At 37.5% G+C, this 27,955-nt stretch overlaps 1 protein-coding gene across 9 annotated transcripts in view; it reads right to left on the reverse strand.

Moving 5' to 3' along the window:
• Positions 1-27,955, reverse strand: part of KIF13A (kinesin family member 13A) — a 73,083-nt gene that overhangs the window by 21,040 nt on the left and 24,088 nt on the right. For 5 of the 9 annotated variants that reach the window (XM_060682092.2, XM_060682091.2, XM_060682089.2 and 2 more), the window contains exons 10-28: positions 23,484-23,595; positions 22,880-23,092; positions 22,333-22,443; positions 21,609-21,743; positions 20,623-20,753; positions 17,945-18,031; positions 16,575-16,738; positions 15,854-16,064; positions 14,477-14,639; positions 13,301-13,441; positions 11,933-12,082; positions 10,758-10,922; positions 8,855-9,028; positions 6,809-6,960; positions 6,586-6,718; positions 6,343-6,489; positions 4,007-4,045; positions 2,167-2,266; positions 1,233-1,359 (exon numbers count right to left, since the gene is read on the reverse strand). In XM_060682092.2, coding sequence (XP_060538075.2) covers positions 1,233-1,359; positions 2,167-2,266; positions 4,007-4,045; positions 6,343-6,489; positions 6,586-6,718; positions 6,809-6,960; positions 8,855-9,028; positions 10,758-10,922; positions 11,933-12,082; positions 13,301-13,441; positions 14,477-14,639; positions 15,854-16,064; positions 16,575-16,738; positions 17,945-18,031; positions 20,623-20,753; positions 21,609-21,743; positions 22,333-22,443; positions 22,880-23,092; positions 23,484-23,595 — 2,655 coding nt within the window. The remainder of the gene's footprint in view (positions 1-1,232; positions 1,360-2,166; positions 2,267-4,006; positions 4,046-6,342; positions 6,490-6,585; positions 6,719-6,808; positions 6,961-8,854; positions 9,029-10,757; positions 10,923-11,932; positions 12,083-13,300; positions 13,442-14,476; positions 14,640-15,853; positions 16,065-16,574; positions 16,739-17,944; positions 18,032-20,622; positions 20,754-21,608; positions 21,744-22,332; positions 22,444-22,879; positions 23,093-23,483; positions 23,596-27,955) is intronic. The other 4 variants (XM_087890348.1, XM_060682094.2, XM_087890346.1 and 1 more) reach the window with 1 other exon arrangement.

Genomic DNA, 27,955 nt, shown 5'->3' on the forward strand with positions numbered 1-27,955 from the left:
CTAACTTCATGAAGGGAGGTACTCACTAAAACTTTCTATTGGAATAAATGTACTGAATAGTTTAAATCCTGACGCTATCTTGATGCCAGGCTACATAAAAGGTGTGGGTTAAAGCCAAAACTTTGAAAGTCACTTAGAAACATTGGGGCTACCAATTCAGGGCATGCAGCACTGAGTTAATGTTTTTAGTGACTAGTGCCAGCTAATGTGCAGCCAGATGTAAGATTTCACAATAACTCTGGAATTTCAAATGAGATTTGATCAGCTCATCAGATGTCAGTGACGTTCTGTTAGAAATTATACAGATGCCCCACCATTGACCATTGACTTAAGCCATTAATGCCTCAAAACTGACCATTCCATTTGATTCTTTTTTCTCCCACTTCTTCCTCTAAATTCATCGCAACAACCTTAAATTCTAATCGTTTTGAAAATCGTGATCCGTTGATCTTTTAGGAGTATTTAGAAAATGCAATAACACTTCCTTTAACAATTAACAAAGAGTACATTTCTGCATTCATCAACGTTATATGCAGAAACTGCTGTCATCTTGAATTACTGGATGAAAGACAGGGCAGAAATCAAATCATCTGGATGAGCCTATTACTGCTTGTCTCGAAATAAATTAAGGTCTCACCCAATAGTTGCTGGCTCCTTCTATTTTATCACATAACAAGACTGTAAAATCGCTTGGACTGAGAGTGTGTGATTAGCCAAAGACATTCAGGACTGAAATTCCCAAATCCTAGTCCAACATCTTATAATTAAAAAATGACAAAGTATAATAAATCTAAATTTATAACTACTGTACTAAACTGGTGAAGGAGTAATTAATTAAATATATTAAATTAATTAATTAAATATCTTATTTTCCCCAAATTTCTATTTTTCAGACTTGAAAAAACTACTCCAAAGATAAGCACTAAAAAACTTCACCACACCTAAGTGCACTACTAGAAAACAGAGGGGAGAAAAAAAAGATCAAATGAATTATTCTTTATTATATGATGACATATTACCCTATTGTAATTGGGTTGTTTCTGCTTGTGATTGTATTACTTTATGTTGCTAACTTTTCTCAGAGCATCAGCTTGATGTGATATAAAATTTAACATTAAAAATAATCCCACACGCATTGTAACACAGCAACCTCCTTTCCCTGCATTTCGATACTCATGTGAACTTATTTTATATTGAATGTGCAATGTGATGCAGTGACTTTCTCCACCTACCAGTTTGCAGGAGCACCTGGAATACCACTGTTTGGTGCTGGGACCAGCACAGCATTTCTCTCCTCTGTAAGTCCCACCCATTGTTCTACAAGCCTGGCTTCTCTTTCTATGTCATCATCTGTTTTCTCTATAATGCAAAGAAACGAGGAGGCAAGAGACAGCATATTAGAGGCAAAATTTTTAAGATAACAGTATGTTCAATATTGTGGAGGAAGCCATGGCAGATTATTTTTAAATTAACCATGGATAAAACTCAGCTCTAACAGAACTCATGAAAAGGTGCAGAGAATAGCAAAAAAGATGATTAGGGGACTGGAGGCTAAGACATATGAAGAACAGTTGCAGGAATTGTTGGTTACACTAGAATAATATAGTGAAAAGAAGGATTGGGGTGACATGATAGTAGTGTTCCAATATTTGAGAAGCTGCCACAAAGAAGAGGGAGTCATGCTATATTCCAAAGCACCAAAATGCAAAACAAGAAACAATGGGTGGAAATTAACCAAGGAGAGAAGCAACCTAGAACTAAGGAGAAATTTCCTGACAGTGAGAACAATCCACCAGTGGAATGGCTTGCCTTCAGGGGTTGTGGCTGGTCTATCACTGAAGGCTTTTAAGAAAAGACTGGACATACATTTGTCTGAACTGGTATAGGGTTTCCTGCTTGAGCAGGGGGTTGGACTAGAAGATCTCCAAGGTCCCTTCCAACTCTGATGAAGAAGATGATGATAAATACTGTCACTGAAGTAGCTGTCCTGTTTCACTTTCTAATGAACTAAACAGCATCATGGTTGAAATATTAAAAGTTCTTTTTGAACTATATGACTTTCAAATATTAAAATAAATATTTGTAGGAGGCCATGACAGCAATATGCACTATCTGCAAACAATTATAAAGGGTTATAAAGGAAGCTAAGTCACAAGCCTCACAAACCTTGTTTATTGTTGATTTTTTTAATTTGCTCATCTAAGTACTCTTTGCGTTTTATTAGTGCTTCTGACCATTTCTCCCTCACGCAGTTCAAATCTTCCTCCTAGTAGAAAAAAGTATATATTTGAAATGAAAATATATATATTTAGTTCTCTGCAGCTTCATGTTTGATTGGAAAAATTATTTAATCATTTTTCTTGTTGATACAGGGAAGAATAAATACTTCAGTTACAACAGAGTCACAATAAATTGCCCCCAAAAGGCAAGCTCACCCAAATTGCAAACAGCAGAGAGAAAGAAAAGCTGGAAAATGCACCAGATTTTTCATAGAAATATTTCTCTATTTCAAATTTACTTTTGTAAATCTATGATTTCAACCTAAGCAGGAAAGTAATGCAGCAATCAACAAATAATAGCATAGGAAGTGTTGATTAAATCAATATAACAACCCTTAAAACTGCATCAATTCTTTCATATTTTGCTCTTACCAATGCAACTAAACCATCCCCATGCAAAACTAAAAACCATGCAGTCATTCATGCTTTTTGACATTACTAGTATGTTTTGTCTGTTCCTTAGCATACATTATCAAGAAGCACTATAAGCAGCTTAAAGCACATTAGTAGCTAATTTGGGCTCAAACTACTTGTGAGAGCAGCTTGGTTGTGTATTTAATCTTGGATCTATGCAAATCAAACAGGAGTAAGGGGAGTATATAAACTTTTGCCTGCTTTAATTTACCTTCCCATAGTCTGACCCTGAAGCCACCTTCCCTTCAATCCAGTTTAGAATCAGGAATGCATCTAATCACAGAGGATTGTCTAGGGAAAGGCCTGCAGAAAATTATCAATATTTGCACTGGAGAAAGGGAACGGGGTTCCGTTCTCATTACTTATAAACCCCTTAAATTGGTTCCAGATGGCCCTCTTTGTACACGATAGTTAAATCTGAGCCTCAGCATAAAGATTTATAAGTAGTTCAAACTAAGTTTCCATAATAAGTAACTGTACAATCTATTAAACTATTCTGGGATATGTTGAAACTAATAGCTGGGTTAATTTTGCTGCTTCTTAAAATTTAAAAACCTCTTATTAGTTTTGCGTTAAAATGTATTATTTAATTCTAAAATCTCTTATACGCTATTATTAGGAAAGAAGCATTCATAGGTATTTTAAAAAATTAACATGGGACTAAAAATTAAATTTGCACAACATTAAATCAGAATAAAGCTTAAAATAAATTCTAGATGATTACTGTATTTGAAAATCTAATAGGATTTTGTATAAGATTAAAATGTAGATATTCATACATTAAAAAAGCTTTCAACTTTGTGCAAGGATTATTCTATTAAGAAATTTACTAAATCTGAATTGTGTTGGAGATTGTTGAAAATATTGTTGAGTTGTGGGTAGGTTATACAGGCAGCCTTCTTAAGGAAGCCAGTGCTGCTTGCCTGAACTCCATCAATGTACAAAAACTTCTCATGGTTTTTATTTATTAAAAGAAGCACCTATTATCTTTCAATCTATTGCATTTATTTTATATGCTGTTTTATTGTTGTTCTAATTGTTTTGCAAGTCATTAAGAGAATTTTTAACCCAAAGTTTAGCTAAGTGCATTTTCCATGAACAAATACAGTGTATGGTATATTGATAGTTATAGATGTCAAGTGCAACAATATAGTTTATGGTCAAATTTAATCTAAATAATTGAAAAGGTCTTTAAAGCCAGAGAGTACTTCAAAAGCTAGTACTGTTTGTGCTAATATTCTAGAAATGCTTTGATGACAATTAGCATTAGCTGTGCCCCATGCTGTGTGATTTAATAGCAACAGCAGCAATACCTGATAACTATCCATATCACCATCATCATCATCTCCTTTCTGATGGAAAAAAATAAGCTTTATAAACACATAGAACATGCATTATTGGTAACACACCTTAACAAATGCAAGATACGTGCAACACAGATTTTGAAAACACCCCCCCCCCCAAATTAGCCTCAGTAGTCGAGTAACACTGCTCAAGGAAGCAATCGAGTGTCTCTCTTACATACACAATAAAGTTATGGGAGTTCAGGTTTCTATGCTACAGGTTCCCAATCTTGGCAACTTTAAAATGTATGGACTTCAACTCTCAAAATTTCCCAGCTATGCTGGCTGGGGAATTCTGGGAGTTGAAGTCCACACATTTTAAAGAAGCCTGAGCTCCCATAATTTTATTGTGTATGTAAGAGTCAGGAATTCCCAAAAGACTGGAACTCCTGTTCTATGCTGCTGAGATGCGATTTGTCAGTTAACACTTTCTCAAAGGAAATAAAGTCTACAAAGGAAAGTTTCTTGCAATCAAACATGAACTGGAAACCCCAGTTCAACAATTTTGAAGTCATGCTTGAAGGGAGAAGAGCACATCTGTTCTTTGATTACCCAAAAATTGTTCTCAGTTTATAGATTTTAGTTTACAAAAATGGGCATTTTAAAAAGCAAAATTTAGATATGTGTTACGTACTGTATTTAGCCTATTTACCTGAGGATTTACTCTTCTTTTTATTTGGTGTATTATGAGTTAGCATATGCAATCTGAGGGAACTAGCATTACTGCACTGAGAAATTCATCAAAGAAACATGGGTTAAAAAATTGTAAATTTACTTATTGGAAAGATATCATCTATAGTTTGTTTTTCTTCTAAGGAGCTTTCAATGGCACAAATATTACTTTATCCATTTTCTCTTCATTACTAATCTGTAGGATTAGTTAAAACTTTTATTCATGCTATCCAAAACTGAGTCTCCTAACTCAAACATAGAATCAATTATTCCCATTGATTAGGGTTAAAAGCTTATTACCTCTTTACACTTGAAAGCACTACATCTTATGGGGAAGAATGATGGAAGATAAATGGCTGCTAGTTACAGTAGCCATTTTTCTTTTCCTGGAAATACATTTCAAATTTCTATATGTAGAATGGCACTATTACACTAAGTATTTTCTTATTCATGTAAGCCATTATCAGTGGCTAACCCAAAGTTCAAAAAGTAAACAACCTATACTGATCTTCAGGCTTGTCCACTATCTATCTTTTTCTAAACATAAAAGTTGAAGAGAAAATGGTTCCATTTTGGGGTTGTTTTTTTATGAAACAGGCCAATGCCAAATGATAGTTTTACCTAGTTTAGTACCAACCATATTTCACAGTTTGCACATAATAGACAGATATCGTTCATTCTAAAGTAAAAATGAAAATGTTTTAAATTTTCCATTCACATCTGAAAAAGAAGCAAATATATGTGCCTATGGTTATTCTGTAAGGAGAGATACATGTACTCATAGTGTTAATGTAATTTGTTTAAGAACTTCTAAATTATAGCTTGCATCAGGATAATCTGGTTCTTTTGCAAGTGTTTGGAGTTAAACTTTCAAAAGCCCCAGCCAGTCTGTCCTATGGTCAGAAATTCTGAGAGTTTTAGTTCAAAATAGCTACAAATCACTAAGTTATTTAAATGGGGGATAGGAATCACACAAATACCATCACTGAGTTTTGAGATATGTGAAAAAGAGAAAGGGAGGGAGAGAAATAAGAATTATTAATTATTAAGAATTATTAAGAGCCTGGATAGCTCAGCAGACTAATGCACTGTAATTTAACTCCAGCTGTCTGCAATTAGTAAGTTCGAATCTTGCCAGGCTCAAGGTTGACTCAGCCTTCCATCCTTTCTAAGGTAGGTAAATTGAGGACCCACAGTTTGTGGGGGCAATAAGCTGACTTTCTAAAAATATACAAAAGTATGAAGGCTATTGCTTAATGCATTGTAAGCCACCCTGAGTCTCTGGAGAAGGGCGGCATATAAATCAAATTTAAAAAAAAAAAAAGAGCCCATGACTTTAGCTTGGCTGGCACATATATTTCTTCCATACTGCCCAGAGCTTGTCTATTTATCATTCCATATTTCCCAATAAAGAACTGCTGATCTTATAATGATCTGAAGGTCACAAGTGAGTCAGAAGGAAGTGGCGTACACAGTACTCTTTCTAATATTATTGCAATGTTCCGTTTATGGGTTACGATGTATAAACTTTGGGAAAGCATGTCAAATGCACATGTTGATAGCTGTGTTACGTACCACCACTGAAAGACTAAATTTGCACCATGCTTTAATATTTCAATATTTAGAAGGCCTACCTGGTAACTGTCTAATCCCCGTTGCAATTTGGTTGATCTTGCAGTCACACAGCCAATGGACACAGACAGAATAGCTTCAACCATGAGTGGCAATGTTCCTGAGTGTTGCACTGGCTTAACTGCCACCTGAACTCTACGAGAATGACCCTGCACAATTAAAAAAAGGGAGAGGGGAAGTAATATAAAAAAATATACTAACACACTAACATTATTTTTTAGAGGAGAAAATCCCATCCACTATACCTGTCTAAGTTGGAAAATTCCTCCTGTGTTTACATCTTTTGCCTGGTGAAGCTCCACAGCTGCATAATCACCAATTTCATTTAGTTCTTGAATTGAAACCCACATTTCTATTCGACGTGTTACTTCATTCCACCTAAAAACATGTAAAGGAAATCAATAAATATACTTTTCAGAAGCCTCAAAATAACTAATTCCCAATGAAGGTTCAAGGATAATGTAATACCTGTCTCTCAAGGTCCTAGATTTTGCACGAAGAGAATCTACCTCCCATATGGAGGTCCCATTTCCAGCACATCTGTGACCCCAGACCTCAATAGCAAGAGCTCCATCTGCAATGAACTCCAGAAATTCCTCTGTTACATTCACCACATAATCCTAAAAAGATGGGAACATTTACCACAGAAAACATAATGTATACTCTGTATGATAAAGAAGAAATAAATCAAATTCCCAGACTCAAACTGGATTGCAAATGAAGAGAAAAATACAGCTAAAGTTGTATGGATAATTCCATGAATCAATTCATCTGCTCCAACATGCTGTACCATGCAGATTCCAGGATATACTTAATAGATTTCTATTTTATAACAATAGAATGCTTTCAGAAATAATCAAAAACCAGTTTTTATAAGTGGTGAATACAATATATTTTGTATTCAAACCTGTATCTCAGAATGACAAAGCTGAACTTGAAATGATTGCTATTACCCTTCCCTCATAAACTTTAATTTATAAATTACCAGATTATTTACATTATCTTTTAAATTATATTATAAGATTAATTACATAATAATGTATAACTTCTTTCTGCTTTTAATGTGTATATGTTTTTCATTGGTTCTAGCTAAAAGTGTTTGTGCGTGTGTTTGTGCCTTTGACTCAGTGTTGACTCTGCCCACACTGTACTAATTAATCCCTGCATTTATCTTTTCAAAAAATTTGGAAGTGGTTTGCCACTGCCTTCTTCCTAGGATTGAGAGGGAGTGTGCGGTCCAAGGACCCTAAGCTGGTTTCATACTGAGGCAGGAAGAGAAAGTCCTCCTGTTTTATAGCAGGCTGTCTTTAACCTCTATACCAAATTAGTTCCCTTCACTAATTATTTTATAATAATTGCATATGTTTAAAACTAACTGAAAATTGAGAAAAGATTTTTTGAACAGTAGATGTAAGTCGAATCAATAAATTGGATTCATGTTTATCCTCTGATACCAAAAGAAAATGGCTTCTTACTTCTCTTAAAATTTCCTTTTTCAATTGGTTTTCTCGGAAGTTTAAATGATCCTACAGTTAGTCCTTGACCTATAACCGTTAGTTCAGCAACCATTCTAAATTATGATGGCACTCAGAGTTACAGCTATTCTAGCACCCTTGTGGTCATGAGATAGCGATCTGGGTGCTTGGCAACCTGTTTCCACTGACAATAACTCACAGCACCCCACAATCATCACTTGCAATCTTCCCTGTTGGTTCCTCAGAAAATCAATTGGAAGGCCATCAGGGAAGGTCAGAAATCTCTGGGATAAATCTTCCCCACCTGGGCATCCTTCCCCACCTCTCTGTGCTTGTGCTGCACTCATTCACCCCTGTGCACCCTCCCTTACCTGCGCCACCCTTGCCTCACCTAATAACTATGGGATTCAGTTAATGATGTCAACCAGGACTGCAGAGATTGCGGTTGCTAAGCAACATGGTCATACTTTACAACCTCATTGCTTAATGATGGAAATTCCAGTCAAAAACACTGTTGTAAGTCAAGAACTATCTATAGGAATTCCTACCAGAAGCAGGATACACAATGTCTCTCTTTGATATATGTAATAGCTTATAGTTTATGGTGGTTTAATAAAATCAACAATTGATTACATTTCTAAATGCCTGCCTAAGGAAACACATAGAATCAATTATCCTGCAGGCAGCCCCAAAAGTGTATTACTAACTTCAAATAGGCAGAAAAATGAGCTACTCTCTGATATAATTTCTGATATAGACCAGGGGTGGGCAACAGCTTGGCTGTCTCAGGAATTCTGGGAGTTAAAGTCCACAGGTTGTAAAAGGGCCACAGTTGCCCACCCCTGATGTAGACAATTAAATGAACTGGGCTTCCAAATAGATACTAAATAATTTGCATTCTTGTTTTTCAAATGAATAAATATTGAGGTTTTTGTATTTACAAAAATGGACTAACTCAAATCCCTTTACCCTACAGTGTATATGCAATATAAGAGTCAAAAACATAACCATGATGGTCTAAAGAGAAACAAATAATTACCCTACAATGAGAGAAAGTCACTGTAAATTGGACATCTTTGCCCAGAGGTGAAGGCACATCTGGATCTACAACTGGCGCTGCAACGGTTGGTTCACACTGATCCCAGAAGGTATATTGACAAAAGACAAAGTTTGAAAGATTCAGTGGTAGTCCCGTTGCTTCTTTGATTTTTACCTGAACAATTATGAAACATAAATTCAGTAAACCAAAATATTTACGTTTCTAAACAAGTATTTAGTTACAAAAATGCAGAAATATGTCTCCGATGGGAAAACTTGTATCTTAATTAGCACAGTGCTACAGTTTTGATTCCAAAGGTTCTTCTGATACTTCTAAACATACTTATGGCACATTGGGATTCAGACATGGCACTTCTCTGCAAATGATTAAAACATTTATTTATTTTCCTGGAACCATCCAGCTGCCCTTCCAAGCTGCCATCTGCAGCTGCTTTGAAGGAGCTGCAGAAAATTGCTATGTTTGTGCTCGAAAACATTTTTTGAATTCAAATTGTTGCATGAACCTGAGATATAGAGAAAGACAGAGAAGGCAGGGGATGTATATGAAAGGGCCAACTGACTACATATCAATTAAAAATAATCCCTAAAGCAAATGGACTCCTTACATTTCTCAAATTGGTTTTTTTTTTTTTTTTTTTTACTCAGAGAACGGCAGCTTTTTCTAAAACTGACCGTGAAAGTGTTGGCTGAAATATGAATTCATCTCCAAGAGAAAGAAATCAAACATCTTGTAAGAATAGGATTGGGAATTATTTCCAATCAAGGAGCTGAACTTAACTTCACCCGAGAGGAGGTCACTAGAGCTGCATACCAGCAGAAGGTAAGGCAACCATGAATATTCTCCCTGTTAACACATGCATGTTCACTTACAAACACAGCTTTCCAGCCTTACTTTCTCTATTCACTCAGACAAAGCAGCTGAGGGAAATTTTTCTCTGCCCAGTTCTGCGATGGATTTCCTTTTTCAGTTCAGGGCCAAAGAAACTGACTTATTTTTCAACCCTTTCTAAATGGTGACAGAGAGAATAGAATTTTGTCTCCATTCCACCCATTTGATTACAAAGCAGTCAAAATGTTCCTTCTATTTCAGTGCTATGATCAGGGGTGGGGCAAGGCCTAAGGAATGATACATCTTGGACATGAATCTCTCCCCCACCCAAAGCTTCATTTTGTCTCTGGTCTTCAGCACAGAATACAACTGATCAGCACAGAATATAATCTGAAAACCTCTTATTAACAATTTGCAAATAGGTGGCAGTTAGCTGAACTTAGCTAGAATATAGATTTAACCCTAGAAAATGTAACTGTGGAAGACCAGTACTTTCTAGAGCATAATTACGGAAGGAGCCACCCTGTCTTTGGGAAGCAAGCGTTCCAAGAGAAAGGAAAGCACACAAGGCTAGCTTCCAAGGTTCTGCTCCACCTATTTCCTGTAGGGTTGGAATCATTTCTGTGTTACTGTACATTATAAGTAATCACCAACATCTTAAATTGAAGTTGCTTCTTCAAGATTGGCCTATCTTGGTATCAGACCAGGATCAATGGCCACTTGATCTTGTTGGAATTCAACTATTTGTTTCTTCCTACCTAGTCCCACACACCTAGCTACTACGTGAAGACTTTTGACACTATCAGCTGCTAAGCCTAGGTGAAGATATACACCTGGTAACATCAGCATTTAAATGATATACAGCTCTGAACTTCCTTTCCAGTGGCTTCCTGTATCACAAATGTTTGAATATTGTCAGTCAACTGAAGCTCTAAATATTGACAACAGAAACAATTTCCTATTGCAGTATTCTAAACTGTGTAATTACCAAATTGTATTTTTAAAAAATATCTACCCCTAAAAAATATCTGGACATAGATGATGCAGCCCTTACCCTGCATGTGAATTTTTTTGGTCTGTGGATAATTTCTCCATTATTATCCATGATTTCTAAGCTTCCACTTTCACTAGAGTTTTCAGAAGAATCGTCTCCTTCCATAATACGTTCTGGGACAGCACCAGTGACACGCATCACTTCAACATGCAGGCGGCCTACCACCTGTATTACAAAAACAGTATCTTAAGATGTTAAAGAGGTCCCTAGCATCTAATATCAATAATGCAGACGAGATACATACATACATATATATAATTTATATATCATACTACTGTATCTTCAGCAACTAAATAAAGAAAAAATACATATATAATGTTTTCAAGTTTGACATACTAGTCTTCTTAAACAACATTTATAATAAACTTATACTACAAAGATGTATATGTATGGAAATGATCTTGGAAGATGGGAGGAAGTCCCATATACCCTCACAGTATATAACTGTGCACCTAATTTCAGCGTACTTAAACCTATTATTAATTTACATATTCTAAAAGAAATAATTTTGAAAATCCTTTTGTATAGATACCATTCTTTCATTGATATGACCTTTAAATTAAACACACTAGAACTCTGTGTGGAGAAACTATTTGGCAGCATATGTAATTTAGTTGTTCTCCATATGTCCCACAGATGTCCTGTTTATTTGTGGATATCAGTGGATGGTTTTTCTTTTCTTCAGACTTTCACTCCACAGATCAACAACGTAGTATGTCTGGCATTTTTTTCCTTTAAGCCACATCCTTTGCCTTTTCCAACCCTTTGCTAATAGAGACTGCAAACAGCAGCAGCACCAAATAAACAAAGAGAAAAACAGGAACACAGCAGATGGCAATTCCAACTGTGCTATACATAACATGAGTCATTATTTGCAATTCATTCATTCAATCAAGGCAGTCATTCACAGGATGTATATGGCTCCCTATCTCATATAACGATTCCAGGTGGCTCGCAACAATCAATAAAACAAAGACACAAACCAGAAGTACCCTTTTCCTTAGACACCAGACCAAACAAGCCTCCCAGCAAAATCCCCATCCTTGCTCAATGCTTAGGGGAAGAGCCAAGTCTTCAAGGTCCCCCAGAAAACTGAAAGGGCAAGAATGTACATGTATAATAAAGATACTCCTTTTGCAAACAAAGTGCAATATTTATTATGGATTAAGCCTCACCTCTCCTTGTTGGCTAATTATTGGTACTGCATACTGAAGCTTAATATCACAGAAAAGGCACTCCAAAAAGACATTTGCTACGCCAATTAAATTGTGGTTTTCTTGGGCTTCATAGAAAGGGTCACCTCTTTTTCCAGTGAGTCTCTTCATCTATTTTTTTTTTAAAGAAGATATGAATTACAAAGGCATGAAAGCAGAATGATTCAATATGGAAATGAAAAACTATATTTTGGAATATATATCATTTATTGTAAATAATTACACTATTATTTTCATTTGTATTATTATTTATTGTAATAATTATATTACGTATCAGAGCAGAAATATACATATTATTTTCCCCAAAAAGTTATATCAGTTAAAAAAAAACATTTTAACGACCAACAGTTTGTTTATTTTTAAAACAGAAGTAATAAAGACTTCAAATAATCTCTATTCTCTCCCAAATATAGGACACAATGTAGTAATTAGGATCATTTTAACTGTCAGGATAGAAACATAGTAAATGTAATAATAAAACATGCTTATTTCTTTTTGTTAGGCAGGCAATATCTTATAATGCCTGACAAAAATCAGTGAGAGGAACTATATTTCAGAGTACTAGCCATGTAATATGAGTAGCATAATGAACCAGACCAGTGATGGCGAACCTTTTAGCCATGGTGTGTCAAAAACTTGGAAAATGTCTAAAGTGAGTCTGTTGGCATGTCACCCCTCCCTCCCCAAAAGGAGAAACAATTCTCTCTCCTCATGCACTATATAGACCCTTCTGAACAGGGGCACCGAGCAGCAGCACAGAAGCTGGGCCTGAAGTCAAAGGCCTGGGTTTTGACTTCACCTCTAGTGCCACTACTCTCACTCAAAAAGGCACCTCATGCAATTATGAGTTTTGGGAAACGGTATGATTGCTCCCCAGGATCAGCTGCATGTCGTCCCAGGATCTGCTCACTTTGCAGGAAATGTTCTCTTTATGGTGCAGACACCTGGGCCTATCTGAGGATGCCCAGGTTGCAGATGGCCTTTGTTCTTGAAGAAACTTCAGAGGATGCTCTTCTGCAGCCTCGGCAACCTCTGAAAATCATCTGAAAGGATGCCCCATTCTTGTGCAACTTCCAGAGTTATACAAGACCACATTTCACTCTCATATAACCACTATAGCTTCCAGAAATCATGAGAATGTTGTGTGCTTTTGAAATTAGTTGTTGTCGGGTACCACATCACTCAAAATGTTGTGGTGCATGTCACCTTTGATGCGCCATCATTGGTTTAGAATAAGCTAACATAAAAATGAATGAGGCAATGGAGTCTACAGGGGGCTTTATGCAAGCATACTTTTATAAATCTGATATTGGAAAAATGGTTAAATACCTCCTGAAATCTCTCTTTCCATTCTTGATATAATTCTCTCATATCAATTAATTTGTTTTCTAGCTTTTCAATGGTCCACACCTGAGTACTTTTTCCTTTTCTTTTTACCTGAATAGCTGGTTCACTGACAATTGCTCCTCTCTGCATAACAAAACAAAAACATTTTATTCACAGTATTTATTCAATGTGCGTACTGCCAAAAATCTGCCAAGGTATTCCAATGATGTAAAACCATGAATCAACATTGAAAACATCTTCAATAAGAAAATAATACATTATTATTGTAATTAATGTTGATCAAATTGTTTATATTTAATAATGTAACATTACTATAATAGCAAAACATTTAACAATAATGTAACAATAATATTAATACTTAAAATTAATTTATTAAAACATGAAAATTAGTGGTAAAATGCATTTTAAAAATATGTATATCTATATGTTTCTCAGATGCTCACTATGCATTTCTTTCTCTTGTTATATTTGAAGGAATATAATTGAAAATCTGTTTTAAAAGTTTATCACATGGAATTACTATAGCTAAACGTAGTTTTAAGATTTTATGCATGAATACAAATCTCCCTTACTGACTGTATTGCAATCAACAAAGAATCCTTTATTTTGGCATAATCTTTCATGGTTACATCCACTTCACTGAATACATCACAGTCAGCTATTTGTTAAGGGAGCTGAGCATGCGGGCAAAATACAGCAGTTTTCTAACAGCTTGTGTGACCATACCAGAATATGCCTGTGTGTGAAAAGTGGCATGCTAAATGAAAGCTTTTATCTCATTTTAGGTTAACAATCTATGTTCTGAGTATTCCAGACATATTCATTAATGGAAGTGATCTGTGCTCCCACTGTATATACAAGACTTCCGTCTTATCAAATGTGAACTAATAATGATCATCAACAAGTTCTTAGTTTAATTCTGTGCACCCGTGATTACTTGTAGATGCTTTAGTACATGTGTGAATCTCTATTTATATTGATATGTACAGGTTACAGAAACAAAAATGAAAGAAGCTGCTTATTCTGGCTGTATAACTATTCTCATTTGATCTACTTCATGCACAAAAATCAGCAAATTTTATCTTGAATGTAACATTATTGTGGACTTTTTGACATTTTATATAAAACTACTTTATATAAAATAGTAAATTTTCTTACCTTTCTATTGGCATTCAAATTAGCAGCAGGGATCTGAAGTGTGACTTGATAATCTGTTAATTTGCTCATTTCTTCAGCTAAAAAGTTCGCTTCCCTTACTAATGCATTGGCTTTAACTATTTGTTCTCTTAGTTTTGCCAAGTTTTGTCGAAATAATTCATCTCTACAAAGGAAAAAAGATATAAATAGATCAAAAATGTAATTTAGAAACCCAATTTCTAAATACTATTTAAAATACTATTGAGGAGACTATTACATTATTTTCAATAAATTCTCCATGAAAAAGCATGAATTTAGTCACCAGATGTAGAGTTCTAATGAAAATTAGAATAATCATGCATCTGAAAAGCATAATAGCACTAACATTAATATATGTAGAATTTATAATTAAAAATTCAAACAAATTGCATAAATTAATCCATCTTTACAGAAGTTTTAAGATACATTATTTATAACTAGGTTTTCTTGGAAACTGGAATCTAGTTTATTTGATTTATGGGACCAAACTCAAACTATGCAATATTGCCTACAGATTCTATATTTTATTATTTTACAAATAACACATGAACAAAGGTTCAAAGAAAACTAGAGCTTTCTGATAAAATCAAGAGCATGTTCTATTTTTAAACAAATATTTAATCTGTTTTTATTCAATGATTTCAAACAAGAAAAGTCTCTCCAGATTATCCCACAAACCAGGATAAAATATTTTATATGTTAGTATGTAGTAGCCACATGGTTCAGTAGGCCTATCCCAAAAGTGCTTTAAAAAGGCAACTGGACTTTTTCTTCTCATCCAAGAAGCTTCTTCAGTTTCAAGAAACATCAAGAAAGTTCAGTTGCCTTTTTTAAAGCACTTTTGGGACAACCATGACCTGAATGACTGAGAACCTCCATAGATGTACAATGGGCCTAACTCAGCACCACTTGTTCAGCTACCATTCAAAGGTATGATGACTCTCAACAAGAGGACTTGTTCGTCACAGTTGCAGCCATCACAGCATTTTGAGTCACATGATTGTGATTCAGGCACTTGGCAGCCAGCTCGCAATTAAGATGATTGCAAGATCCTGTGATCATTGCCATTCGTGACCTTCACTGCCAGCTTTCAATAAGCGAAGTCAATGGGGAAGCTGGCAGGTCGCAAATGGTGACTACATGACTGCAGGATGTTGAAATCCTATGGGATTTACCTAATGACAGCAAAGGGAACTTGTGCAACTGCTGTGGTAAATCAATGCGGTCAGGTGACATCACATTTTATGACCATGTCGCTGAGTAGATAACCCTTTTATATCACTATTGATTCAAAATTATTTCAAGATTTTTTTGTCCTCCAGCGCAATCTCTCGGTTACTTAAATACCAATATTCTTACCTCTCTTCTGACCAGAAGTTTATTTTCTGCTGAGCAGTCTGGGCAGCATCTGAAAGGCTGCCACCACACTGCTGATAATGCCTTTCTGGAGAAAGCTGTTGCCTGAGCTGTTCCAGCTCCCGCTCATACATTATCCGCTGTTCTTCCAAAGCACTCCGTTTTTCTTCCAAATACTGTTTCTCCAACACCTGGACCACATTTTGCAATGGATCTAGACAGAAAGGAGTCCATGCCATTTTAGAAATGATTTCCAGTGGGAATGCTTAATATAACAGTATCACTTTCTGAAAATCCTCCTAGGCTTCAGAACCTTACGCACTGATCTGATTAAAATGCTATCCCAATATGCATTTTGCATAGTTTGGCTCTGTTACTTAACATGGAACATTTTCACACCTACAATGTTTTAAAATGGAATAAAGGACCTGACCCACCCACCCACCCCCAAAAGAAGTATATATTCTAGAAAATGCACAAGACAGACTCAATTTCAACGATTAAACCCCATAAATTTTCAGGAAATACATTTAGGTTCCATCTATCAGAAAAAAAAATAACCTTGGGAAAAAGTACTTCAAGTTTTCTGTTAGAACATCTACTTACAGAAAATCACTACAATCACAGATTGTATTGATACAGAAAAACTGTCTCTTTTTTGTTATATATCAAGACAACCCAGAAACCTGTCTGGTTTCAGCATCCCTGAACACCATTTTCTCACCATTGCTGTTTAGCATTTTCATTATAACCTCCATTTGTGCAAATTCATAGTTATAGTCTGGTTCTGAAGAAGCTTCACTGGCTGCATCTAAATCATGTTCTGCTTCATGTTCTTTTTCAGAGTCTTTAAAACAATCTTGACGCTTTCTCTTAGGAAGATTAATTCTATATGAAAAATAAAAGGTACCAAAATGGTTTTTAAATGAACTTGTATGAAGGAACTGGGGACAGCAGGAACAGACATACTTGCTCCAAAACTCTGGAAGCAAAACATGCGATTATAGTCCTTGCTCATCCTACGAAATGTGAATACAAAAGTGTACTGCTAGCTGCCCATCAAGCCCTTGAAACATCACTAAAGTGTTGCTATGGAGGATCATTATGGAAGACAGCCTTGCACTAGTAGCAGAAAGCCAGGATGTATTATGGTAGAGATTCTTAGATCATGGATAATTATTTCCCAAGAATGTACTCTGGGAGTAGCCTGGGGATAACGGAACAATTTATAGTTTCTTGTGAGTCAAGTTTGGAACTGCTACCACGGAGATACTTGTATAAAGCAACAGTGCCTAGGTTTTTTTGTGGGGATAATGTCATTATTTAATCTCTGAAAGGGGGTAATTGGGTCAAACATTCTAAAAAGCACTGTGTTGAAGTGTCAGTCTTCCTAGTACCAATGGTAAATGTGATAAAATGTGATTTTTCTTTTTTTAAAGAATAAAACAATTTTATATTATGAAAAATGGTATTTGTTGCCTTTTACTATCAAGATGGTTTGTGATGGATATTGCTGAATATTAAAAGCTGATGCATGTGATAACCAATCTAACTGAATTTAGATTAAATTAATTTCAAATTCTCTTCCATATAGTTGTCATAGTATGAAATAGCTTAAAAAAATATCAAGTGGACTGAATAAAATCCTAGAAATAGTTGCTGGCGCCTGTATATCACTATCTCAAATTGATAAAAACTAATTCTGAATTTTCAAACATAGTAAATTTTTAATTAATGCTATTTGGAATTATCCTTTGCAAGCAAAATCATTCACTTGTATATATAAATAAGGTAAACTAAGTAAAATCTTGATATTGACTCTTGGTGGTTTCATGGACAAGTCCATGTTATTTTTTTTTTTACAGGAAAAATATGTGCTTTGCTGCTATCTTCTTCAGGGATGCTTTTTTGACTTCAAAGTCTGACTTTTGGTATTCCTAGTGGTCTCTCATCAGTGCAAAGTACAATCCAGTTCCTCTCATGTTTAACTTTATGACATCAGAAAAAGGTTGGCTAGGTTGTCAGTTGTCTAGTATTACAACTGAACTACTATGGAAGATTAATTATTATTATTTTTTTAAAAAAAACAAATACCTAAAAAAGTGGTTGTTTCCCCATAAGATTCTATCTCCATGCCACAGCTGAGTCACAGAACATACCAGTGTGCCATTTACGCATGATCTGAAAAATAAAACACGTTTATAAGACTAAAATCACTCTTCATATTCAAGTTCCCACACGCTAGTGTGGATAATACTTCAGCAAAGTCCAGTCTACCAGGGAATTATTCTAGTCTGTAAGATCGAACAGGATGAGTAAGCACTAGACATTTGCTACCTCTTTCTATGAGAGAAACAGAAAGCCTGGTCATGTCTCTTCCCTCTTTTGTCCTTTAGTGAAAGAGTAGATAATCACTGCCTTTTTGGCTGTGAATTTGCCCTCATTCCCCAACAATCTGGGAAGAGTTCCAAATGTCCCCTTAGACAGGCTATATTTAGTAAGTGCTGGATTGACCAGCCGTTTCAAATCGCTGCTGGGTCACTATGATATTAAACTAAATTGATGCAGCTCACTGCTTGATAGGCTAAATACAATTATGTGGCCATTAAGTGTAATGGAATACAGAAGTGATAAATCTCTCATTGCTCTAGTGCCTTTGTAGGCTGCCTGCCCCAAGACTTCATCCAAGTGATTTGATTTGATGCTAGGCTAGAGAAATATAGCATAATTTAAATGGCATTTGAATAGCTACACTCAACCCAGCAAGCTGTAGCATGTATGGCAGGAAGCAAAGAGAAAAATAAAAAGCTGAAAATCAGAAAACTGCTTAGCTCATCTGGTGAGCCACAAACGGGGTGGAAATGAGTGGGCAAGGAGAACTTGTGTAAACTTTCTAGAAAATATCTTAACCAGGACACCTCTGAACCTCAATAACTCTGCTCTTCTGGAAAGTGTATAGATGGTTTTTTATAAGCCACCCCAAAGTGAAGGTTGCAATGGACTGGAGATAGGGATTTGTGCATATGCTTGTGGGGCAGAATTGGTGTGTTGATGTATAAATAAACAATGGCAGTCCTGAAGAAAAAAATGATTGACTCTTGCACATACACATGACCGGATGGAAGATATAAATTATGGCCTTACACACCCCATAGTAGAATCATACTAGACTTCTCCATTAGACCACCCAACTCCCCATTGAAATGAGACCTATAAAGTCATGAGAAACTTGCACTGCAGATGCTCCATCTGAATCTGATGGCTGATGGCTGATTGTATGAAATTCTACTGAGGTCTTATAATTACAACTAGAATTACTTGATAATGAGCAGCCCCCATCAAAGGCTACCATTTTATCCCTTACTAACTTTTACTACTCGTATCTTTCTGTATTTTACAACATTTTGCAAACTAATGAGACAGAATTTTTTATACCTTGTATATTCCAGTTTTGGGAGTATATTAGTAGGTTACCCATTTTCTTAACTTAATACAAACATGAATGAAATAAATTTTGTAAACTTTGTATTTAGTGTTAAATCATCAAGGATTTAATTAAGACTTCAATTCTTCCTGACAAAAACATATTTGCTGCAGTACATCCCTGCTGTAAAAAAAAAATGGGGAAATAGCCAATGCAGTGCATGTGTTTAAGTAACTGGGTCACAGGCTGTTTACTGTATGCCATCTGCAGAAACCTAGTTTAAATCTCCTTAATGAGACATTTACTTAAATCACTTTGTAATATGAATTCTTCTAATATGCAGTTATTCTGTGGAAGTAAAGTTTATTCCCTATATAAGCCAAAAGAAGCAAAATATACCTTTTATTCTCAGTTTGGAATATAATTTTTAAAAAGTAGCTTTTGTATAACATTCCACTCTGCTCATAAACAGAGGCACATAAACCAGGAAAATAATTAATTTTCCATCTCAATATTCTCAAGCAGATGATATTTAGGCACAATGTCTTTGTTTTGTGGCTGACAATATAAATAATCCTCAGTACTTCAACTGTAAAAAAAATCCTCGTTTTAAATTCATTTTCCAATCATAAAGAACTTAATTGCTTTTTCCACAAGAATCAACAATGAACTGACTTAATTGATTGTCATTGTAATTCTGTAATGTAGTTTGTGCTTATTTAGAAATCTTGGATGAAACACAAATTTAAAAAGTTTATTTATTTATACATTTTTTCCAATGACATGCCTCTTTATTCCATCTGTTTGGAATATTTTTGTTGTTAAGCCTTGAACTTTCATGGTAACACACTCAGATCTTACACAAAACCACAGTGAAGCTATTTTTCTATATATTTACATGTTTTCAAACATCTGGCCTTTCCCAATTAAAGAGTAAGAATATTTGTGTAAAATCTCTCTAAAGCAATTATACTAAAATCTTACTGAAAAACACTTGCCTGCTTTATTTTTGGCTTTAAAAAGTGTCAAAAGTGTAACTAATGATAAATGTGTAGGGGAACACAAATCAGCATTTAATCCCAAAATTACTGATACTAATATCTGCATAATGTGAAATAAGGAGGGCTCTTAACCTCAAAACTACTTGGAACCATTAGGCACAAACTTTGTGAAATGTATGCACGCTGTCAAGTTTTTCTGAGGGAAGAAGTCAGGAACAGAAATTAGTACTAGCTAGAATAAACTGTAGCTTTCAAAGTTTAGGCAAGTTTACAGTCTTCCTCTCTTTGTTAATGCAAGGTCCTTTTGTTTAAATTACAAAGGCTCCCAATTTTACAGATGCCCTTACCTTGCATTTTCTTTTGGTGAGAGAGAAACTTCTCCATCTAGTGCAATGTCTATCTCACAATGTTCTGGTTGAATTCCTATCCCAAATAGCTGTATGTCCTGTGAGGTATCCGCACCAACCCTAGTGTGGTCCTGATTAAGACAAATAGAGCGAAAATAAAATCTGCTGTTTCTATCATCCTAAGTAATGATTTATAAATTACAATGTATGCGCAATCCAAACTCAAAACGTTTATATTTACTGTAAAATGTGAAATGAGTGATATTGCATCTTTCTACAGAGCACTGCTTTAAACTCCTTTAATCTTCTCTATTTAGTTCCTCCGTGCCTCATGTATATCGAGAGGAAGTATGTCAGAAACAGCTATTTTGAAATCTTTGACAATCACATGCGAAAGCTTCATATCATAAGGGATTCATTAAACACTAACTAGTATATGGATAGATGACTCATAACTTCAAAATACAGGTAGTCCTCTTATTTATAACAATTTGTTTAGTGACTATTCCAAGTTACAATGGCACTGAAAAAGTGATTTATGACTGTTTTCCACATTTAAAATCTCTGCAGTATCCCCATGGTCATGTGAGCAAAATTTAGACGCTTGGCAACCGGTTCATATTTATGCTGGTTGTAGTACCTCACCCAGGGTCATACGATCACTTTTTGTAACCTTCTGACAAGCAAAGTCAATGGGGAAGTCAGGTTCACTTAACAACCGTTTACTAACTTAAAAATTGCAGTGATTCACTTAACAACTGTGGCAAGAAGGATCATAAAATAGAGTAAAACTCACTTTAAAAATGTCTTGCTTAGCAACATAATTTTTGAACTCAATTGTGGTCTTAAGTTGAGGAATACCTGTAAAAGATTTACTGGGTGCAGTAGACATAGTAATCCTCCCTTTTTTCCCCCCAAACCCTGTTCGACAAACTTCAATAAAAGGAAGCTTTAAAGAACTTGTGTGGATTATTATTGCTTTTTACCTTTAAATAATAAAGCAACAATTCATTGAGGGCAGGATCTGCATTTAAATTCACCAGATAACATTTGTCTTCTCCCATCTTGATGCCCGAAGATTCAAGAGAAATGCCCATGCTCTCTAATTGCTTTTGTCTTTCCTGTAAAATTCATAGAAGGTTTGAAGTAATAGCTGTTAATTATCTTCACAACAATAAACTTAAGTATTATAAACTGCGTCCAAAAAATCGCAAGTGGAAGAAATATGCTTGCTAATACTTCTCTATAAATACTTATGTCACAGTTTATGTAATAGTGTTGGGTATTGAGTAAGATGCTGTATTAATTTGCCATTTGAGCAGAACAATTTTTGGTATAGTGTTCAATTATCACACACACACACACACACAATTTTGCTATGAGCAAAATCACTGTTCTTCAAAGTCAATAACAGATAGAGAAGAAAAGCAAACTGAAAATGCTCAGCTTTCCTTGAAGAACTCAGACCCACAGATACTAATTTTAATACAATGTAGAATGAAGAGTTGCATTTTTCTGTTATAATGAGAAATACTTGCCTTCAAAATGCTGTGACTACCTACAGCATATATAAGACTCAAAACCTCTTCAACCCCAGCAGTGTGTATTGGCTCTATAACATTATTACAAAAATTAAAAATATGTTGCACCTGAGCATGTTTAGGAATATAAATTTAGTCCATCTCAATGAAGTACTAAATGCATAAATACCTGTGCAATTTCTTCAGTTTTTCTTAATTTCTCTTCCCAGGTAATGGTGAGTTCTTTTATTAATTTTTCAGATTCCTCCAATTTTTCCTTTAATTCTGGTGCTTTCATAGACTTTAATATTGAAAATACACCTATTACAACTTTCTCAAAATTCCAGAGTGGTTTACAAAATATTTTCATTTCAAAATATTTTATATACAAAATATTTTCATTTCAAAATTATAATTAAATAAATTGGAAAACAGAGATCACAAATCAAATCACTCTCTTGGGGTATATTTGTTAAGTGCAGACATTACTCTTCATTCTCCTTCATAGAATCATAGAATGAATACAGAGTTATTTTTCTCTCTTTTCTTTCCATTAGAACCTCAAAACAGCAACCTTCAACAAAACCCTTTTCTGATACAAAGTTTACAGAAAACTCCAAATAATTAATCTTATCTAAAAGAATTTCAGAATGCAAATGCATTTGCTCCTTTCTCTTATTTCCATTTTACTCATTTTATAAATATTACTGAACAAAACTAAATTTTATCTGCTTTACCTCTGCCTGAGAAAGTTGCTCTTTCAGCTTCTCTACTTCTTCCCGGAGTTCTCGGATAACCCTAGCATTGGGATCCTCATTCACTATAGCATGATTTACTATCCTTTTAGCTCTATCTGCGTATCTCAATGTAGACAATGTTTCTTCATAATTATCAGCTGCTGGACTGATTGTAGCTATCATAGCTGTTTGGCTATTTCCTCCCAAATTGTCCTAAAAGGTTTATTAGGGAATAGATAAAATGTGTAAAACAAAATTATTCTTATGCCTGGAATATATTATTTCTTCTTGACAGATACCATTTTAAAATCTATTTCAATTGTAATTGATCTGCTCACCCTTAGACATTTTTAACATTCAGCATTAGAAATGACTACGTAAAAATTAGAATGACAAGTTTTGTCGCAAAGGTCATAAAGGAAAAACACAAACCCCAGAAGAGATCTTATTGTAGGATTGCTCATTTTTACTAAATATGCTCATTTTACTAAATACCGGCCATTTTTACTAAGTATACCTATCTGCAAGGTTATTTGAGGGCAATAAATGATGTCTCTGTTTTTAAATAGGAATAGAATGTGGCAATTCTATGCCTGTATTTTACCTTGAGAAGCCAAGTGAGTACAGAATCTCGGTAAGGCACAAATTTATTTTTCCCCTTTCCTGCTGCTTGGTCTGCAAGTGATGAAATAACCAAACCTAGTGTTGAAAGGGACCTAAGAAAATAGCAAATGTGATCAGTTTGAGCATGTGACCTACGATTCAGAAAAATGTATACAATTAACAATGCCTTATTCTAAAAGAGCAGGCTGTACAATATGTAATAAACTTTTTGAAGAGGAACAGGAATCTGTAGAAGCATAAGCTGACCTTATACATACATGCAAGTTTAAGACTTCTTTATAACAAAAAAATTATCCAAATGAATCTATTTTAGGATCAATTATTTAAAGACTTTAAGTGTAGTAATGTTATGAATTATTGACAAACATAATTAGTTTTGGTATAGTGTGATGTCCAATACTGTTTATTTGTACCGTATTTTCCGGCGTATAAGACGACTGGGCGTATAAGACGACCCCCTACTTTTCCTGTTAAAATATAGGGTTTGGGCTATACTCGCCGTATAAGACTATCCCTCTTCCAACGCACACCAAATAAAAATTAAAAAAACATCAACTGGCTCACCCACAATGTAAAAGCAGCTGTGCTAGACCCAAAATGGCCCCTGAAACAAGCAGGAACCTCACACAGCCCCAAAAAGCCCCAAAAAACAACTTTCACGCTTTACACACACACAACACAACACAACACAACACAACTGGCTCATCCACAATGTAAAAGTAGCTGTGCTAGACCCAAAATGGCCCCTGCAACAAGCAGGAACTTCACACAGCCACAAAAAGCCCAAAAACCCAACTTTCACACTTTACACACACAAAATTCCACATACAGCTTTGTGAGATTTTGTGTGTTTGTGTAGTTAGAGTGAAACACTACAGAAACACACTAAATCTCAGAAAGCTGCACAAATATTATTTTATTTTATTTTATTTTATTTTATTTTATTTTTATATGAAAGCTAAATTTAAAACTTCCTAAACTTTAAATGGCTAGGTCTAAAAAAGAACTTAAAAAAAACCCAATTAACTATTTTTTTAAAGCTCCCAAAGGGGAAAAAAACTTACGTACCCAATAGAACAGGGGTCTCCAACCTTGGCAACTTTAAGACTTGTAGACTTCAACTCCCACAATTCCTTAGCCAGCTTTGTTTTGCTGGCTGAGGAATTCTGGGAGTTGAAGTCCACAACTCCCTGCCTGCTTGGTTGTAGGCAGGGAGTTGCTTGCTGATGGAATGGATTCAGGCAAGCGAAGCAAGGCAAGCAGCTAAGGCAGTGGTTCTCAACCTTCCTAATGCCGCGACCCTTTAATACAGTTCCTCATGTTGTGGTGACCCCCAACGATAAAGTTATTCCTAAAACCATCAAAAATATGTGTTTTCCGATGGTCTTAGGCCAGGGGTCCCCAACCTTTTGGACCTCAGGGACCACCAACTTCATAATTTTAAATTTCGCAGACCACTAATACGAATCCAGTGCCCCGCTTGCTGAAGCACCTGGACTCCCAGTACGGGATGGGGTCCTTCAGGCACTCTCCATCCTCTCTGTCTCTCTCTCTCTCTGTCTCCCACTCTTTCTCTCTCATTCTCTCTTTCTCTCTCTCTCATTTTCGCTTTCTCTCTCTCTCCCTCTCTTTCTTTCTCTCCCACTCTTTCTCATTCTCTCTTTCTCTCTCCCCCTCTCTCATTCTCTTTCTCTCTCCCCCTCTCTTTCTCATTCTTTCTTTCCCCCACTCTTTCCCTTTCTCTCCCCTCTTTCTCATTCTTTCTCTCTCTCTCCCACTCTTTCTCTCTCATTCTCTTTCTCCCCCCTTTCTCTCTCTCTTTCTCCCACTCTCTTTCTCTCCCCCCCACTCTCTCTCATTCTCTCTTTCTCTCTGTCCCCCTTTCTCTCCCCCCCTTTCTTTCTCCCTCCCGCTCTTTCTCTTTCTCTCTCTCCCACTCTTTCTCTCTCATTCTCTTTCTCTCTCCCCCTCTTTCTCTCTCTCCCCACTCTCTCCCTCTCATTCTGATTCTCTCACTCTGATTCTCTTTCATTTTCTCTCCCTCTCTCTCATTCTCTCTCTGATTCTTTGGTTCTCTTTGATTCTGTCTCTTTCTCTGTCTCTCATTCTCTCTCTCTCACTCTCTCTCTCTGATTCTCTCTGTCTCTTTCTCTCATTCTCTTTCATTCTGTCTTTCTCTCTCTTTCATTCTTTGTCTCTTTCTCTCTCTGTCTTATTCTGATTCTCTCTTTCTCTCTCATTCTCTCTCTCTCTCATCTCATGGGCCAGCCAGTGTCTTGGGGCTGAGAGGAAGTCAAGCATCTCCCTGAGAGACTGAGGGCCGGAAGAAGTGTGGGAGCGAAGCACTACTTGAACTTGTGCGGCATGAGCATTCGCCTTGGTATATTTGCGCCAGCCGATGGCCAAGGCAGCCCTCATCTGTCTGCTGAAAGTGCAGCATCAGGATTCTGCCTTGCTATATTTGCGGCGCAAGGCAGCCTTTGTTTCCTGCTGCTTGGGACTCAGAGCGGTAAATAGCGTCTGATCCGGAGAGCTGCTGGATTTTGCTCTCTAATCCGGATGCCAAATCGGCCCCCTGCAAACTCTCGTCTCTCGAGGAGCGCTCCCTGAAGCGGGGCTGGAAACTTTGGTTGGACTGCTTGAGAGGAGAGCTTGCAGGGGGGCGATCTGGTGTCTGCAATGGAGAGCGGCATCCGGCTTTTTCTCTCCGCTGTAAGAGCGCTGTAAGAACGGCAGCCCTCATCTCCTAATGTTTGGGACTCGGAGCGGTAAATGGTGACTGGTCCAGGGAGCAGCTGGATTTTGCAGTCCCAAGCATTAGGAGATGAGGGCTGCCACTCTTACAGCGCTCTTACAGCGGAGAGAAAAAGCCGGATGCCGCTCTCCATTGCAGACATCAGATCGCCCCCCTGTAAGCTCTCCTCTCTCAAGCAGTCCAACCAAAGTTTCCAGCCCCGCTTCAGGGAGCGCTCCTTGAGAGACGAGAGTTTGCAGGGGGCCGATTTGGCATCCGGATTAGAGAGCAAAATCCAGCAGCTCTCCGGATCAGACGCCATTTACCACTCTGAGTCCCAGGCAGCAGGAAACAAAGGCTGCCTTGCGCCACTCCTGACACAAATATACCAAGGCGGAATGCTGCTGCCGTACAAATGAAAGTTGTGCTTCACTCCCACAGCTTCCAGCCATCGCAAACGCCGCTTCTTCCCGCTTCTGCCGCCCCCTCCCCCACCGCCACAACAGCACCATTCATTCCGGATGGCGAGGGCTGCGCTCGTTTTTCTGTATTGCACCACCATCAGAACCCCTGTGAAAGGGTTGTTTGACCCCCCAACCACTGAGCTAAGGTAAGCAAGCCAGGAAAATGCGCTGCGCACTCCCACCCTTTGCCTGCGAGCCCGGACGCTGATCCGGACGGCTGCAGAACGAACTGGGCACCGGCTGTCATGTCTTTTCTGCTGTGCGGGGTTCAGCACCTGGGCTCCCGGGGTTTAAGCCTCTGGGCCAGCCCGTGCTGCTCCAGGATGTTCACTTCGGGCTCCTTGGAATCGCTGCCGGGCGGTTCTTCCCGTTGGGGCGATGGTGGATGGCAGCGATCGGCGTCGCTTGGACTGCGGGAGCCACGGCGGACTCCTTCCCCACGAGGTATTGCTCTGCATTTCACCACCTCTTCCAGGCTCGCAGCCACCCACCATCGCCCCAACGGGAAGAACCACCCGGCAGCGATTCCAAGGAGCCTGAAGCTAACATCCTGGAGCAGCACGGGCTGGCCCGGAGGCTTAAACCCCGGGAGCATAGGTGCCGAACCCCGCACAGCAGAAAAGACATGACAGCCGGTGCCCAGTTCGTTCTGCAGCCGTCCGGATCGGCGCCAAGCCAGGAAAATGCGCTGCGCACTCCCACCCTTTGCCTGCGAGCCCGGACGCTGATCCGGATGGCTGCAGAAGGAACTGGGCACCGGCTGTCATGTCTTTTCTGCTGTGCGGGGTTCGGCACCTGGGCTCCCGGGGTTTAAGCCTCTGGGCCAGCCCGTGCTGCTCCAGGATGTTCGCTTCGGGCTCCTTGGAATCGCTGCCGGGCGGTTCTTCCCGTTGGGGCGATGGTGGGTGGCAGCGATCAGCGTCGATCGCTGCGCACTCCCACCCTTCGCCTGCGAGCCCAGGTGCCGATCTTCTTGGACTGCGGGAGCCACGGCGGTGCTGGCCGGGCTGGGTCTGGTGCGGTGGGCGGAGATGAAGGAGCAGCCTCGGCGGCAGCAGCAGCAGCAATCACAACGGGAAAAGCCGTGGGGAAAGGAGGATGAGGAAGATCTGGCAAGGCGGTGCGAGCACTTCATGGCTCCTCCGGTGAGCGGATTGCGAGAGCTGCGCGACTGGGGCGGAGACATGCGAAGTCGCATGGAGCTTCTCATAATGGAGACTCAGAGCCAGGTGTGCAAGGCGCTGGCCCAGGTCG

This window comes from Pantherophis guttatus, chromosome 3 (genome assembly GCF_059756535.1).
Source record: "Pantherophis guttatus breed Tessera chromosome 3, ASM5975653v1, whole genome shotgun sequence".
NCBI classification, from domain to species: domain Eukaryota; kingdom Metazoa; phylum Chordata; class Lepidosauria; order Squamata; family Colubridae; genus Pantherophis; species Pantherophis guttatus.